Below are 17,132 nucleotides of genomic sequence, written 5' to 3'. Positions count from 1 at the left end.
CGAAGAATTGATGCTTTGGAACTGTGGTGTTGGAGAAGAAACTCTTGAGAGTCCCTTGGACTGCAAGGAGATCCAACCAGTCCATTCTGAAGGAGATCAGCCCTGGGATTTCTTTGGAAGGACTGATGCTAAAGCTGAAACTCCAGTACTTTGGCCACCTCATGCGAAGAGTTGGCTCATTGGAAAAGACTCTGATGCTGGGAGGGATTGGAGGCAGGAGGAGAAGAGGACGACAGAGGATGAGATGGCTGGATGGCATCACCAAGTTGATGGACGTGAGTCTGAGTGAACTCTGGGAGCTGGTGATGCACAGGGAGGCCTGGTGTGCTGCGATTCATGGGGTCGCTAAGAGTCGGACATGACTGAGTGACTGAACTGAACTGAACTGAACTGACAGGAGTCAAAGCTAGGGTGAAGGAAGCAGAAAGCAGCCTAGGAATGAGATTGTGTGAGAAGACACTCACGTCTGGGTGCCTGGGAATGAGACCAAGTGGGGTTCTTCAGTGTAAGCCCCCACCCCGTAGACAGGCGTGAGATCCCTAGCCCTTCACGCCCGCTCACTGCTCACTGTCTCACTGCCTGCACTTGTCCTACTTGAACAGCATTTCACTCTCCACTGGATTATTCTGGTTGTCATACAAACATGCACTCTGTACCCAACATTCCCCTCCAATTACCGCCTCATTTCCTGTTCCTCCTTTAGGGAAACCTTTGAAAGAGTTGTCTGAGCTCCTTGTCTCCATTCCCTCTCTTTAATTTCTTGAATTCCTTCCAGTCAGGCTTCCCTTCCTACAACTCCACGGGAATCTCTCTTCTCAAGGTTACAGTAACTACCTAAATCTAGGGGTCACTCTGCAGTCTTTTCCTTGCTTAGTTGTTAGCAGATTTGGCTCAACTGATCACTCCTTGTTTCTCAAAGGTCTCAGGATATCACTTCTCATGGTTTCCTTCCTTCCTCACTACGTGCTCTTCCCAGTTTTGCTTTGCTAGTTGTTCCTCCTCTACCTGAGCTGGAAATGCTGGAATGCCCCAGGGTTCAACCCTTGGACTTCCCTAGGTACACTGACTCCCTAGATGGTTCATCTAGTCATGTCAGTCAGTTCAGTTGCTTAGTTTAGTTCAGTCGCTCAGTTCAGTTCAGACGCTCAGTTGTATCCGACTCTGTGACCCCAAGGGTGGCAGCACACCAGGCTTCCCTGTCCATCACCAACTCCCGGAGCTTACTCAAACTCATGTCCATTGAGTTGGTGATGCCATTCAACCATCTCACTCTCTGTCCTCCCCTTCTCCTCCCGCCTTCAATCTTTCCCAGCATCAGGGTCTTTTCCAATGAGTCGGTTCTTCGCATCAGGTGGTCAAAGTATTGGAGCTTCAGCTTCAGCATCAGTCCTTCTAGTGTATATTCAGTACTGATTTCCTTTAGGATTGACTGGTTGGATCTCCTCTCTGTCCAAGGGACTCTCAAGAGTTTTCTCCAACACCACAGTTCAAAAACATCAATTCTTCAGCACTCAGCTTTCTGTATAGTCCAACTCTCACATCCATACGTGACTACTGGAAAAACCATAGCTTTGACTAGCAGACTTTTGTCAGCAAAGTAATGTCTCTGCTTTTTAATATGCTGTCTAGGTTTGTCATAGCTTTTCTTCCAAAGAGAAAGTTTCTTTTAATTTCATGGCTGCAGTCACCATCTGCAGTGATTTTGGAGCCCAAGAAAATAGTCTGTCATTGTTTCCATTGTTTCCCCATCTATTTGCCATGAGGTGATGGGACCAGATGCCATGATCTTCTTTTTCTGAATGTTGAGTTTTAAGCCAGCTTTTTCACTCTCCTCTTTCACCTTCATCAAGAGGCTCTTTAGTTCCTCTTCTTATCTATCCATGAGGTTTTAAAATGATATCTGTATACCACTGACAAATCCCAAATGGAAATTTACAACCCCAACTGCTTTCTAACAGGTGCTCAGGCCCAGAACTGTGATTCATCCTTGACTTTCCTTTGTCTCTCTTACCTCTTATCCACTCTGTCAGCAAATCTGATTGGCCTAGCCCTGGAGAAAAATCCATCTGTCGTGCTGTCGTTCCAGTTCAGGCCACAGTAGCTTCTTGCGTGGATTGTTCCAGTGGCCTTTACATGATTTCACTGTGGCCGCCTTGCCTCCCTACACTTCATTTTCTGATATGATCAGAGCATGTCATTCTTCAGCTCACACTCCTTCGAGAGCTTCCTTTCTCAGAGTAAAGCCCCAGCCTTCCTATTGGTCTGTGGGCTTCTCTGGTGCCTCTGACTGATCTCCAGCCCACTCCTCTTCTTCACACTCAACTCTGGCCACGCTGGCCCCTTGGTTGCCCCCAGAATACAGTAAGTATGCAGTTGCCCCAAGCCTCTGCCCTTCTGCTCCTCTTGCCTGGAACATTCCTCCCCTGGATAAACACATTGCTTACTTCCTTAAGGTTCTGTTCTCGTGGTCCCTGGCAGAGGGGCCTCCCCTGATCTCCTCCACTGTTAAGCTCTGCCCCTTCACCCTGCCTTATTCTCCTTCACTGGCCCCACAACCCTCTCACAGCATGGGTTTGTTTATTGTCTATTCACTCAAGACAAATAAAGCCATACTGTCTCCCTCTACCAGACTATAACCCGTAGAGAGAGACTGTCTAGTTTTAGTCTCTACTGATCCTTGATGCCTAAAACAGTACCCGGTGTGTAGTGGGTACTCCCTACATGCTGGTTGAATGGATGAAGAGCTGAGGCATGTCTCAAGCCTGATACGGTTTGCACACTGTGCTCTGGCAACTAGGTGGCTTCCTTTGTCCCCTTGCTCAGGGTTCAGGGAAGGTTGGCCATGAGCTGCCCTGGGAGCCCTGGAGACATGAAGCTGGAACCTGTCAATGGCAGAACGAGAGACCAGACCCCAGAAGAGGCTTTTCTCAGGTGCTTGGCTTCCTAAGGCAGCCTGGGTCCTGGGACTGTCATTCTCTTGACCGTAGTCTTTCCTTGTGCAACAAGGGGAGAGTGGCTTTCACTTCCAACCTCAGTGTGAGGAATTGGGAAACAACTGGAGCATGAAACTGAGGACCAGAGTGAGCACAGTCTCCCATCTGTGCCTCGGAGCTGCCACCTGTTGTGTGCACTCATTGTCACAAGGACACACACATCCATCCTGTGCTCTAGGTGAAGATTCTCCCAAGCCTCCTCAACTGGGGAGCAAACACTGATGGAAGCTGATTCTTGGGACTGCAGAGCTAGCTTCATTTCCAGGAAATGCTTGGGGGAGACCCCCAGAAGAGTGCCAGAGCCTTGAGCAGTGAGAGAAAGGGAGAGAGAGGTGCAGTCTGAACACGCAGCCCTTGGCAGCTGGTCTCTAGGGAAGTGCAGGAGAGAGGCATGGGGATGGGAGGCCCAGGACAGTGGTCCTGCACTGGGGTGGGGATGGGGGGCCACCTACACACAAGCCCAGCCTTTCCCACCACATCACTTTGCTATTTTGTTGTAGCAAATCACCCTAAGACTTAGGGGCCTAGAACAATCAATGATTTCTCACATTTCTTGTGCATTCACTGAGTAGTTCCTCTACTGGCTTCCCCCAGGCTTGCTCATGTAGCTGGTTCATTGGCTCCAAGATGACCTCACCGTGTGTCAGGCCCATGTGGTGGTTGGGGGGCCACAGTGACACTGTGCATAGCCTCCTCTGAAACACCAGACTGGTTTTTCTTATGTGACAGTCTCAGGGCAGAACCCCAAGTGTGTGAAGTTGGAAACATCAAGGCTTCTTGAGGCCTCAAATTTGAAACTGAGACCGTTTATTTTCTACCATATTCTGTTCATCAAAGCAAATCACAGGGTCAGCCTAGAATCAAGGGGCAGAAGAATAGACTCTACCTTTTGATAGCGTGAGCTGCAAAGAATTTATGACTGTATTTAATTTACTCCTTTCCCTTCCCAGGCTTCCCTGATATATATGTGTGTGTGTGTGTGTGTGTGTGTGTGTGTGTGTCACTAAGTCATGTCTGACTCTTGGCTCAGACAGTAAAGAATGTGCCTGCAGTGCAGGAGACCCGGGTTTGATCCCTAGGTTGGGAAGATCCCCTGGAGAAGGGCATGGCAACCTACTCCAGAATTCTTGCCTGGAGAATCCCATGAGCAGAGGAGCCTGGTGGGCTACAGTAAGTTTATCAAGTGATTATTCTGAATAGGCAGCTCCTTGTTGATGTTAGTTATTATTAAGCTAAGATTGAGTGCTGTGTGTTAGCAACTGAGCTCGACCCTTGACACGTATTGTCTCTATTCCTTACAGCAGTCCGCTGAGATGTGTGTTCTTTTAACCTCCATTTTATTTATTTATTTATTTTGTGTGATCCGCTTCTGGTCATTTTCCTTTCTAAAAAGAAATATTAATTTTTTAATTGAAGGATAATTGCTTTACAGAATTTTGTTGTTTTCTGCCAGAGATATGGAAACTGAGGCTTAGAGAAAGTTATCTGTGGCAGTCATGTAAGTTGTTAGTGGCTGTGCTGGAACTTAAATGCTACTACTGTGATGTTCTTACCCTCTACTGAGAACAACCAGCCTAGATAACCTGCTGAAAAGCTTACTAATAATAAACTGTCATAATGAGTTACAATGTTCAGCATCATTTCATATCCATAGTCACATGTGCCCATTACAACAAGTCTGATGTAGTTAGAACGACATTTTGAGGAATTGATACTGGCAGCTTATAGAGCCTGTGTGGCTTTGTCCATGGTCACATTCCTGATACAAGGTAGAATCGGAAACGTGCAGAGAAATGCAGTGAGTTCTACCCTCTGGTGAGCATTGGAGCCCATGAGGGGCGGGGCCTTATCGATGACGTGGTATGAGTGAACGCTGCTGCTCTGTGATGAACCTGGAGGTGCCTGGACTCCAGGTCAACGGAGTCAGGCCTCCTTTTGACCCCGAGTTGCCAGAGCACATTGGCTTGGCCTGTGTGTGGGTCTGGGCGAGGAGCACTTGTGGCTCTGGGCCCCAGATGAGCCAAGATCCGAAGCCCAGGACCTTTAAAGGAAGGGCCTGTCTCTTCTCTGTTTTATCCTTCACTAGGAGAGAAAAACTAAGCCTCAGTTAAAACTAGGCACTGAGAGAATTTCTTAACTTGTGGGATTGCCTTCATGTTCGAACTACTGAGGGAACTTACAGAGTCATCCTTTCTGAAAGCATCAGAAGCAGGCTGGGATCTTAACAGACCAGAGGTTCTCGCTGTTTTTCTGCCCCCCTGTGGGAGCCATGGCCCCTATTCCCCAGTGGCTTCATGGACTGGTGAATTCTCACCTTGAAGGTTGAGGAGTTACTTCGTAGGGGAGCATTTATCAAAATATCTAGAGAGATGAGGTATATATAATTTGAAAGGGCTTCCTGAAAGATTCTGAGTCTCAAATACTGGCCACCACTGACTAGGATTCAAACTTCATGAGGACATGAATTTTTGTCTCTTGTTTATTCTGATAGCTAGTGCCTAGAGCAGGGCCTGGCATGAAGTAGGTGCTCACTAATTATTACTGAATGAATACACACATGACAAAGTCATCTTCTGTTAAAGGCATCTTCTCTCGCCTCCAGTGGAGAGTAACTGAGACATTGAGTCCTTTGTGTAGCCCAGACGCTTGTTGCCTTACAGGGCTGGACTTTGACCTTTTGGATCTGTGGTTCTGTGAAAGAAGTGAGGGACCTGGGCCTTTCTTGATTGTGAGTAGGTCGGGCTCTCCCCAGGCTCCAGCTTGGCATGTTGCCCTAGCCCTGCCCGCCCTGGGGAGTACTCGTTTCACACCTCCTTGCTGAGCAGTCTCTTTGGTCATCAGCTTGGCTGGGCACCGGATTTCTCTCATCTGTGCCCATGTACACGTGGGATGGCTGTTGTTTGACTTGCCCTTTTAAAAACAACTTAAGCATGTTGAAGTTTCCTGTTGACTGGGGGCAGCCAAAGGCTATGACCCAACAGGGAATTGTTGGCCAATCCTTGACTCACCCGAGCTGCAGTTTTCTGTGTGTGATCGAGCAGCGACAGCAGCCTGGCTCAGGGGCAGCTGGCTGCATTCCCCAGATGGCATGGTGCTCTGGAGCCTGTGAGTCTGGACCACCCCACTCTGAAGGCCTGGGGATTAGAGTCAGGTGGGCCTTGGGAGCATGCAGTGTTGGCGAAGCCCTGCTGTCTTTGAACTAAAGCAGTCTGGGAACATTTCTGAAAGTTGACAGTGATTGCCCTAGTAGACAACTAGAAAAGAATGCCAATGAGGAAGTATGCCCATGGTTCTCTTCAGTCAGCTCACCTGTACCTTTTCTTGTCTTTATTTGTTCATTGTTCATGGTGCACCTAGATACCGAGTAGATGTCCCTCCACCTGGAAGAAATCATGGTCTCATAAGGAAGACCAAGAGGTCCCCTGATACTTACAAACACTACGCTGGAGACAGGACTGTGCTCAGAGCTGTAGGGGTCTCTGCTGATCTATGTCTAGGGACCCGGGCAGTTCATAAGGATGGTGGAGGCCACTGCCTCGTCTTTAGAGCAGCAACATAGTGTAGTCATGGCTTCACGTACCAGCTGAGACCTTGAATGAGATGTTTAACCTTTGTATGCCTCAGTGTTTTTCATTTGCAAAATGAAGAAAATAATAATGTATAATAATATGACAGAGTTTTGTGAAGATTGAATGAATAAATATATGTTAAGACCTATCCTAAAGAAAGTCAACCCTGAATATTCTTTGGAAGCACTGATGCTGAAACTGAAGTTCCAATACTTTGGCCACCTGATGTGAAGAGCTGAGTCATTGGAAAAGACCTTGATGCTGGGAAAGATTGAGGGCAGGAGGAGAAGGGGGCGACAGAGAATGAGATGGTTGGATGACATCACCTATTCAATGGACATGAGTTTGAGCAAGCTCTGGGAGATAGTGAAAGACAGCAAAGTCTGGTGTGCTGCATTCCATGGGGTCGCAAAGAGTTGGACACGTCTTGGTGACTGAACAACAACAATGTAAAAACACTTATTAGAACTGTTGCCAATATTTGCTAAGATCTGTGTGTTGATCTGGAGCTAGGAGGTGGCTTGTTTGATGTGATACCACTGCTGGGGGCTAGAGCTGTGAAGGAGCTGGTCTTCTTTCCCCATTAGCCTCCTTTGAGACAGTGGAAAGGATTCTTTCTTGAAGGGCCCTTCTGATCCTTTTGGGGGACTTCCCTGTAGCTCAAATGGTAAAGAATCTGCCTGCAATGCTGGAGACCAGGGTTCAATCCCTGGGTTGGGAAGATCCCCTGGAGAAGGAAATGGCAATCCACTCCAGTATTCTTGCCTGGAGAATTCCAAGGACAGAGAAGCCTGGTGGGCTATAGTCCATGGGGTTGCAAAGAGTCCGACATGACTAAGTGACTAACACATGCACACCTCTGATCCTTTTGAGACCTTCAGGGATCTGAGTTCTGATCAAGACCCAAGCTGAGGTGGAGTGTCTTGTGTCTGGTAGCAGAAGCCTGAGGGGAGATGGGGCTTGTCAAGGAAATAGATCAGAGGGGTCAAGTGCATATTTGGGACCACTTTAGGAAGTGGGTGCTGGAGATGCTTTGTAGCAGCTCATGAGAGTTGATCATGAGTGTTTCTTCCCAACTCCACATCTAGTGAGGTCACATGGGTCGTCTGAACTCAGCCATAGTAGGAATATTTATATTGTGGAAGTTGGCAGGTGTGACAAATCTATGCTTTCTCCCTGCAAGGAGCTGATTATTAAACATTTAGCAGCACACTTCTGGTCTTACTGTTCTCTGATTGGCCGAGGTGGACTTTGGGGATGCTCTGGCCTGTCATAGACCTGGCTTCTATGGCAGACGGTACCCAGGGCCTCTGGGTATGAACTGGGCAGAGAGACCCATTGACTGTAGCCCACTTTGGATAAGATGTTTCTTCCTGAGGACAGCTTTGGAAGGTACATTATTGCATATAGTACTTTGAGCTTGAGAGTCCCATAGGAAAGGGGTGAGCTGAGCTCTTTAAGAATAAAACAGTGTTCTCAGTCCACACACTGCCATTTCTCTTTTTCTTTTTTTCTCCTAGGTCTCAGTCAGTCTCTCCACCTCCGGTTCTCTCCCCACCGAGGAGTCCCATCTACCCGCTCAGTGACAGTGAGACGTCAGCCTGCAGGTACCCAAGCCGCTCCGGTTCCCGGCTGCTCCTCAAGGACTGGCATCACCGTGAGCCTTCACCCCAGCATCCTCAAGCCCCCTCCCCCAACACCTCACCACCCGTCTGTCCCCTCAAGGCCACCAGCTTTGGTTATCTGGACAGAAGCCCTGTCGTGTGCAAGAGAGAGGACCAGAAGGAGAACATCCGGGGGGCAGCCCAAAATGTAGAGGGCATTGTTGCTTCCCCGCCGCTCGCCCAGAGCACTCCGTCCCTGGGGTCAGCAGTGGGCCCCCGGAGTGTCTTTCTGAACCGCACTGGCCCCCGTGCCCACAGCCTGGGCATTCGGGAGAAGATTTCAGCATGGGAGGGTCGCCGAGAGGCTTCGCCCAGGATGAGCGTGTGTGGAGAGAAGCGGGAGGGCTCTGGGGGTGAGTGGGCGGCCAGTGAGGGCTGCCCCAGCGTGGGCTGCCCCAGCGTGGTGCCGTCCCCCTGCAGCTCGGACAAGACCTTCGACTTCAGGGGCCTCCGGAGGATGAGCAGGACCTTCTCTGAGTGTTCCTACCCTGAGACCGAGGAGGAGGGAGAGGTGCTCCCTGTGCGGGACTCTTTCCACCGGCTGGAGAAACGGCCAGGCCGGAGCGAGCCCAGTGCCTTACTCAGGGGGCACAGCAGCAGGAAGGAGAGCTCAGCGGTGCTGAGTCGGATCCAGAAAATTGAACAGGCCCTGAAGGAGCAGCCAGGCCGGGGGCTCCCCCAGCTCCCCAGCAGCTGCTACAGCGTAGACCGAGGGAGATGGAAGACTGGGACCTTGGGCCCCTTGGAGGAACCCACAGGGAACGCGAGTGTGAGCACTGACAGCCGGGCAGGAGGAGCGGCTGGAGTTGGGGGGGAGGCGGGCCCACCCCCGGAGAGGGAAGGCAGTGGCCCCGCTAAGCCAGGGACCCCTGGAAATAGCCCGACCTCCCAGCTGCTGCCGCCGAAGAGCTCCCCTGATCCCGCTGTGAACCCTGTCCCCAAACCCAAGCGCACCTTTGAATATGAGGCTGACAAGAACCCCAAGAGTAAGCCAAGCAATGGTCTACCTCCTCCACCCACACCTGCTGCTCCACCCCCCCTGCCCTCCACCCCAGCCCCACCCGTCACCCGGAGACCCAAGAAGGACACACGAGGTCACCGCAAGTCCCAGAACAGGTAACGAATGCCCCTCCAGTGATGCAGAGCTGGGCACAGCGGCTTTGTTTTCGATGGAGGATGCAGGAGCAGACTATGGTTGCGGGTCACAGTTAGTACTCTGTAAATTCTGGAGCAGCAGATGATGTTAGGTGAAACATGAGCTAGGCGAAAAAGGTTGATGGTTCTTCTGCTCTTGCAGGGGATCTTCCTAACCCAGGGATCGAATGCATGTCTCTTAGGTCTCCTGTATTGGCAGGCAGGTTCTTTACCACTAGTGCCACCTGGGAGGCCCTGCTTAAAAGTGAGTGGAAGGGTGACATGACATTCCAAATGTTGCGTCCTGAAGATGTTGGCTAGTTTGGCCTTTGGAGTGGAGCCCTACTGGAACTTCTTCTATGGCAAAGGTGAAAGTGAGAGTTGCTCAGTCGTGTCCAAATCTTTGTGACCCCATGGACTGTATGGACTATACAATCCATGGAATTCTCCAGGCCAGAATACTGGAGTGGGTAGCCTCCTCCAGGAGATTTTCCCAACCCAGGGATCAAACCCAGGTTTTGAGTGTTGCAGCCGGATTCTTTACCAGCTGAGCCAAATGGGAATGGTAGGGCCATCTTACTTTTAGATCGATGGGGCAGTCCCTTGAGGACTAGTACGATCTTAGCCTCCTAACTACCTGAAATGCCAGCTAGAGATTTATTTCCTTGGCTGAAACATTATCTAAATACTGCATGTTACCATTAATGCAGTAGGGTGGACGCATTTAACATGATTTGCTCTTTCCTGAGGGCTGCCTGGGTGTATAGGAACCCTGGGCTTATATGAAGAGGGGATCTCTGGATCCTAAAAGGGGAGACTGATGGGAAACAGAGAGAACATTTCACCTACTTCCTGGCCATGTCCAGAAGGACCTGTTCTCACATTGACTTCCTGGTCCATCTCAGCATTCCTGACACTGGACTGCCCAGATCATCTCCACAATTGTAGTGACTTGGGAACCGGAGCAGCTCGAGTTGGTGCAGGTTGATAGGCATCTTGTTTTCTGAATAGGAGTAGGCTGGGAACCAGCTTCCTGTGCACGGCCTGTTGTCCTGCCCCTCACTGCCTTTCTCTTCTAACCTAATGTCAGGTGGGCGTTCAGGTTTCTTTGACTTCTGGGGGTTCTTCAACCTGACACCATACTTCAGGCTTCCACCCAGCATATCCCAACTCATATAGAAACTTTCCCGCCATATGCAGAGAGGAAAACATCACAAAGGCTCAAACTCATGAGCTAGAAGAGACCTTGGCTAAATGTAATTCCATGTTCTGGCCCACCTCAGCATGCTCACTGACTCTTTAAGTCTGTAACACCCTGCTGAAATGTTTGCTTTGTCTTTGTGTGTGTGTGTGTGTGTGTGTGTGTTAGTCACTCAGTCGTGTCCAACTCTTTGTGACCCCATGGACTGTAGCCCACCAGGCTTCTCTGTCCTTGGAATTCTCCAGGCAAGAATACTGGAGTGGATTGCCATTCCCTTCTCCAGAGGAACTTCCCAACTTTGTCTTTAGTCATCTATTTCTAGAAAAATCTGTCTAGAGCCTGCTGTGCACCAAGCCTTTGTGCTGGTCAGGGGGACACAAGAGTGCATAAGATGTGGCTGTTGCATTCAGGGAGTTGGTAACCTGGTACAGGAGATAGATGCACAAATAAATTATAGATGCTGTGCTCCCTACTTGGATCCATGGGCAGGCAGAGTGCTGCTGAAACCCAGAGGAAGAGACATCTTAACTGGGGAGTGAGGGAACCCTCCTCAGAAAGGGAGCTGCTGAGCTAAATTTAGGAGAGCAGGAAGTACATAGCCAAGTGGAAAAAGGGGATAAGAGGAGAGAGTACTTCAGCCTGAAGGTTTTACATACACACACCCACATATTACATTCATAATATATACATACATCCATATATGGTGGAGTCACTTCAAATGAGAATTAACAGCAAAGTTAAATCTCTGTTCTTAAGGGAAAAAAAAGAATCTGTTTGAAAAGCACAGGCTGAGGATGAGATAGTAAGTTTAAATCTGTTGTGCCTGGTACAATTCTTGTATTTAATATACCTTTTTATTTTAAAAAATATACAAGCCATATATTTATATTATTCAACCAAAGAAAAATCTTTTTAAAGTCTGGAGGAGAAACTGACTGTATCCATCATCATGAAAGACCCTGTGCTGGTCCTCGATATGGTACCTTCCAGAGGGATTTTCAAGGGTTATTTGGCTGAACATGGCTTGTGTCATTTGCTGACCTGAGAACTGCCTGCATGAGATGTTGACTCCACTGTATACGTTGCTGAAGGCTTGCTGTCACACCAGCAGTGGCTTGCAGGCCAGCTTTCAGAAACCTCTATGCTCAGCCATTGGGTATTTAGCTGGTTGAGAAGTCTGGGCCAGAGACAGAGATCGGGGAGTTACCATGGTAGCAATGGTAGATACGGTGATGGTTGTCAGTATGGGGCTCCCAGAAAGTGCAGGGCGAGAAAGAGAGCCCTGAAGACAGAACTCTCAGACTGTGGCATTGGAAAGGCAAGTGGAAAAGGGGACCCCTCACAGGAGCTTGAGAAGCAGTTGAAAACTAGGAGGCCTGTGTCATGGAGGGCAGGGAGGACAGGGCCAGTGTGAAGTGTTCAGCTGCGATGAAGGCTGCATAGTAACCACGCAGCTGAGGACACTTTTAGTCCTAGACTTGTACCCCAGGGCCCTCGGGGTATTGTTTATTAAACATGAGAGAAAGGACTGCATCAGCTGAAAGATCAAGGGTACCCAAAGATGAGGAAGGTGTTAGTGGGTGAGAGGGAGGGATTCAGTCAATGCCTGTACTTTTCTCCCTCCCAGAGAGGGACCAGCCTTGGAGAGCAAGAGCATGCAGCTGGGCCAGGCCTCCCTGTGAAGATGAGGAGTAGAGGGTAGCATGGGCTCAGCATGTCCGAGAAGCTAACTAGCTGTGGTTTGGGAACCATGCAGGAGAGGGGAAGGTTATTTGGGGGATGGAAAGGTGCAGGTCACTAACCGAAGGTAAGGTAGGTCTTGGAAATAGCTTCTGGCGGCAAATTGCCTTACCAGGTCCTCTCAGAAGTGGTGTGATTTGTCTTGAGGGCTCAGGCCCTTCTCATTTCAACGAACCACCTACCACCAGCTGCTTCTGTGACCCCTGAACAGCCCTGAGCATCACCCGTCCAGTGTTGAGCCCTTCCTGCCTGCTCGGTGCCTGAGGCCTTGGCTCAGATGCAGACATGGTGTGAGACTCTAGACCAGACGAGGCACTCAGTTCCTGTGGTCATGGCAGTTGCTTCTCAAAAATTATATTCTCCAGGGCTTGGAGGCCCAGGTCAAAACCTCAGACCCTGCCGTCTGACAGCCTGTGCGAGTCTTACCTCTGTCACTTTATCTCCTTGAGCCTCAGGCTGCTGCTGAGTCACTTCAGTCGTGTCTGACTCTGTGCGACCCCATAGACGGCAGCCCACCAGGATGCCCCATCCCTGGGATTCTCCAGGCAAGAACACTGGAGTCAGTTGCCATTTCCTTCTCCAATGCATGAAAGTGAAAAGTGAAAGTGAAATCGCTCAGTCATGTCCGACCCTCAGCGACCCCATGGACTGCAGCCTTCCAGGCTCCTCCATGGGCTAGTCCATCTTAAAGTGGCACGATACCTAGCAGCAGCAAGCTGAAGACGAATGGGCGAACATGTGTAGAGCATCAGACACAGCGTCTGACACATGACTTCCTACTGGTATTAGTTGCAGGCACCCAGGCTGGGGCCTTTTGGACCATTTATCTCTTCATTTGGATGGTAAGTTTGGATCCATCTTGATGCTTTGCTCAGTGGCTGGTTTAGCGAGGAGGACCTCCAGTCTTGGCTGTTGCCCTTGGCCATTCCCTTCCAGGGCAGCAAGGGTGTGGTTCAGCCAGAATGACTCATACTCTTTGTCATCCACAGAAAATCCTTTGAGTTTGAGGATGCATCCAGTCTCCAGTCCCTGTACCCCTCTTCTCCCACTGAGAACGGTACTGAGAGCCAACCCAAGTTTGGATCCAAAAGCACTTTAGAAGAGAATGCCTATGAAGACATCGTGGGTGAGCAGGGGCCGAGCGGTGGGCTGGCTCATCTGTGGTGCTGCAGGACCGGCGCTCCACTTCATTCTCTCTGGGCAGTTGTGGCCCGACTTCTGGAACTTCTCAAGGAAAGGGCATCAGAGAAAGAGGCTTACCAAAGACTGGGCAGCTGAGAGATTAAAGCCTGGCTTTGAATGAATTGGAACCCAAAGGGCTCCTGGGACCACAAAAAGGGGGAACCACACTGTCCCTTTATTTTTGAAAGTCTCTGGAGTCCAATAGGTGCCCTTTCGTAGCTGTGTATCCTCAGGCAAATCACTTTTAACTTTTTTGCGACCTTTTCTCTTATGAAATGATGATTTAAAAAATTTTTAATACCTATTAAGTTTATATTTAAAAAAGAAGAGTCACTAACTAGCAAATGATGGAAACATACAATTGACACTGGCCGAAATACTTGGGGAGGGGGGAGGGAGGTCACGAGGGAGGGGACATAGGTATGCCTATGGCTGATTCATGTTGATGTTTGACAGAAATGGTGATGATAGTTTTATGGTAACAACAATAATAGTAGTAATATGCAAGATTACTGTTAGGATTAAATGAGATAAAATATATATCAAAGTATCTAGCGTGATACCTGGTCCTTAATATGTATCTCTCCTACTCTTCCCTTAAAGTAAGTGTGAAGTGTCTGAGATTTCACTCTGTTTGCAAGTTAGCACTAGCCTGCTCGGGTCCACAGATACTGGCAGAAGACAGAGGAGCTTGGATCACAGAGGACTTTACTACTCATGCACAACGGGCCACATGAGCTTGCTGTTCACACAGGTTCCCCTTGCTCCGCAGCCCCATGGGGCAGTGTGGAGGAGGTCCAGGTAGAGGCTCTACACATCGTGGGTCTATTATGTCCAGCCGAGGAACCTCAAGCTTAGGAAACCCCAAGCTTTTCAAGGGGCTGCTGGCAAACCTGTTCAACCTTTGCCCCGTAAGCAGACATAATCCTTATTATTCTGGTCAGGAAACAGATCTGCCTGTGTCCTAGAGGGAGACTCTATCCCCCAAGGCTGTTTGCTCTATAAACATCTTTGAAAAGAATGATTAATTTGTCTTGCTCAGGTTGGAAATGTAGAATACCATGGAGAATTGTCCTCCAGGTACTGGGAGGATATTGTGTTGGCAAACTTGCATCTGAGCGTCAACAAAAAGCAATAATTATAATAGTTGAGGCTCAGTCAGTTCAGTTCAGTTGCTCAGTTGTGTCCGATCTCTGCAACCCCATGGACTGCAGCACGCCAGGTCTCCTTGTCCATCACCAGCTCCCAGAGCTTACTCAAACTTAGGTACGTTGAGTCGGTGATGCCGTCCAACCATCTCATCTTCTGTCGTCCCCTTCTCCTCCCACCTTCAGTCTTTCCCAGCATCAGGGTCTTTTCCAATGCGTCATTTCTTCGCATCAAGTGGTCAAAGTATTGGAGTTTCAGCTTCAGCGTCAGTCTTTCCAATGAATATTCAGGACTGATTTCCTTTAGGATTAACTGATTGGATCTTCTTGCTGTCCAAGGGACTCAAGAGTTTCTCCAACACCACAGTTCAAAAGCATCAGTTCTTCAGTGCTCAGATTTCTTTACAGTCCAACTCTCACATCTGTACATGACTACCAGAAAAACCATAGCTTTGACTAGGTGGACCTTTGTCAGCAAAGTAACGTCTCTGGTTTTTAATAGGCTGTTTAGGTTTGTCATACCTTTCCTTCCAAGGAGCAAGCGTCTTTTAATTTCATGGCTGCAATCGCCATCTGCAGTGATTTTGGAGCCCAAGAAAATAAAGTCTCTCACTGTTTGCATTGTTTCCCCATCTATTTGCCATGAAGTGATAGGACTAGATGCCATGATCTTAGTTTTCTGAGTATTGGGTTTTAAGGCAACTTTTTCACTCTCTTCTTTCACTTTCATCAAGAGGCTCTTTAGTTCTTCTTCACTTTCTCCGTAAGGGTGGTGTCATCTGCGTATCTGAGGTTATTGATATTTCTCCCAGCATTGTTTCCAGCTTGTGCTTCATCCAGCCCAGCATTTCTTATAATGTACTCTGCATATAAGTTAAATAAGCACAGTGATGATTTACAGCCTTCATGTACTCCCTTCCAGATTTGGAACCAGTCTGTTTTTCCATGTACAGTTCTAACTGTTGCTTCTTGATGCTTCTAACTGCTGCATATAGATTTCTCAGGAGGCAGGTCAGGTGGTCTTGTATTCCCGTCTCCTTAAGAATCTTCCACAGTTTGTTGTGATCCACGCAGTCAGAGGCTTTGGCATAGTCAATAAAGCAGAAGTAGATGTTTTTCTGAAACTCTTTCACTTTTTCAATGATCCAATGGATGTTGGCAATTTGATCTCTGGTTCCTCTGCCTTTTCTAAATCCAGCTTGAACGTCTGGAAGTTCACATACTGTTGAAGCCTGGTTTGGAGAATTTTTAGCATTATTTTGCTAGCGTGTGAGATGAATGTAATTGTGCAGTAGTTTGAGCATTCTTTAGCATTGCCTTTCTCTGGGATTGGAATGAAAACTGACCTTTTCCAGTCCTGTGGCCACTGCTGAGTTTTCCAAATTTGCTGGCGTATTGAGTGCAGCACTTTCACAGCATCATCTTTTAGGATTTGAAATAACTCAACTGAAATTCCATCACCACCACTAACTTTGTTTGTAGTGATGCTTCTTCCTAAGTCCCACTTGAGTTTGCACTCCAGGATGTCTGGCTCTAGGTAAGTGATCACACCATTGTGGTTATCTGGGTCATAAACATCTTTTTTGTATAGTTCTTCTGTGTATTCTTACCACTTCTTAATATCTTCTGCTTCTGTCCATACCATTTCTGTCCTTTATTGTGTTCATCTCTGCATGAAATGTTCCCTTGGTATCTCTAATTTTCTTGAAGAGATCTCTAGTCTTTCTCATTCTGTTGTTTTTCTCTATTTCTTTGCATTAATCAGTGAGGAAGGCTTTCTTATCTCTCCTTGCTATTCTTTGGAACTCTGCATTCAAATGGGTGTATCTTTCCTCTCCTCCTTTGCTTTTAGTTTCTCTTCTTTTCACAGCTAGTTGTAAGGCCTCCTCAGACAACCATTTTGCCTTTTTACATTTCTTTTTCTTGGGGATGGTCTTCATCACTGCTTCTTTTACAATGTCACGAACCTCCATCCATAGTTCTTCAGGCACTCTGTCTATTAGATTAAATCCCTTGAATCTATTTGTCACTTCCACTGTATAATCGTAAGGGATTTGATTTAGGTCATACATGAATAGTCCAGTGGTTTTCTCTGCTTTCTTCAATTTAAGTCTGAATTTGGCAATAAGGAGTTCATGATCTGAGGCCACAGTCAGCTTCCAGTCTTGTTTTTGCTGACTGTATAGAACTGCTCCATCGTTGGCTGCAAAGAATATAATCAATTTGATTTTGGTATTGACCATCTGGTGATGTCCATGTGTAGAGTCTTCTCTTGTGTTATTGGAAGAGGGTGTTTGCTATGACCAGTGCATTCTCTTGGCAAAACTCTGTTAGCTTTGACCTGCTTCATTTTGTACTCCAAGGCCAAATTTGCCTATTACTCCAGGTGTTTCTTAACTTCCTCCTTTTGCATTCCAGTCCCCTATAATGAAAAAGACATGTTTTTTTTTTTTTTTTGGTGTTAGTTCTAGAAGTTCTTATAGGTCTTCATAGAACCATTC

At 48.0% G+C, this 17,132-nt stretch overlaps 1 protein-coding gene across 3 annotated transcripts in view; it reads left to right on the top strand.

Moving 5' to 3' along the window:
- ST5 (suppression of tumorigenicity 5) overlaps positions 1–17,132 on the top strand; it is a 170,955-nt gene that overhangs the window by 123,566 nt on the left and 30,257 nt on the right. For all 3 annotated transcript variants that reach the window (XM_027563218.1, XM_027563219.1, XM_027563217.1), the window contains 2 exons: positions 8,083–9,342; positions 13,291–13,427. In XM_027563218.1, the coding sequence (XP_027419019.1) occupies positions 8,083–9,342; positions 13,291–13,427 (1,397 nt within the window). The remainder of the gene's footprint in view (positions 1–8,082; positions 9,343–13,290; positions 13,428–17,132) is intronic.

Source organism: Bos indicus x Bos taurus, chromosome 15, assembly GCF_003369695.1.
Source record: "Bos indicus x Bos taurus breed Angus x Brahman F1 hybrid chromosome 15, Bos_hybrid_MaternalHap_v2.0, whole genome shotgun sequence".
Taxonomy (NCBI): Eukaryota; Metazoa; Chordata; class Mammalia; order Artiodactyla; family Bovidae; genus Bos; species Bos indicus x Bos taurus.
Note: the sequence above shows the minus strand (reverse complement) of the source record. Positions and strands in the feature narration are given on the sequence as shown.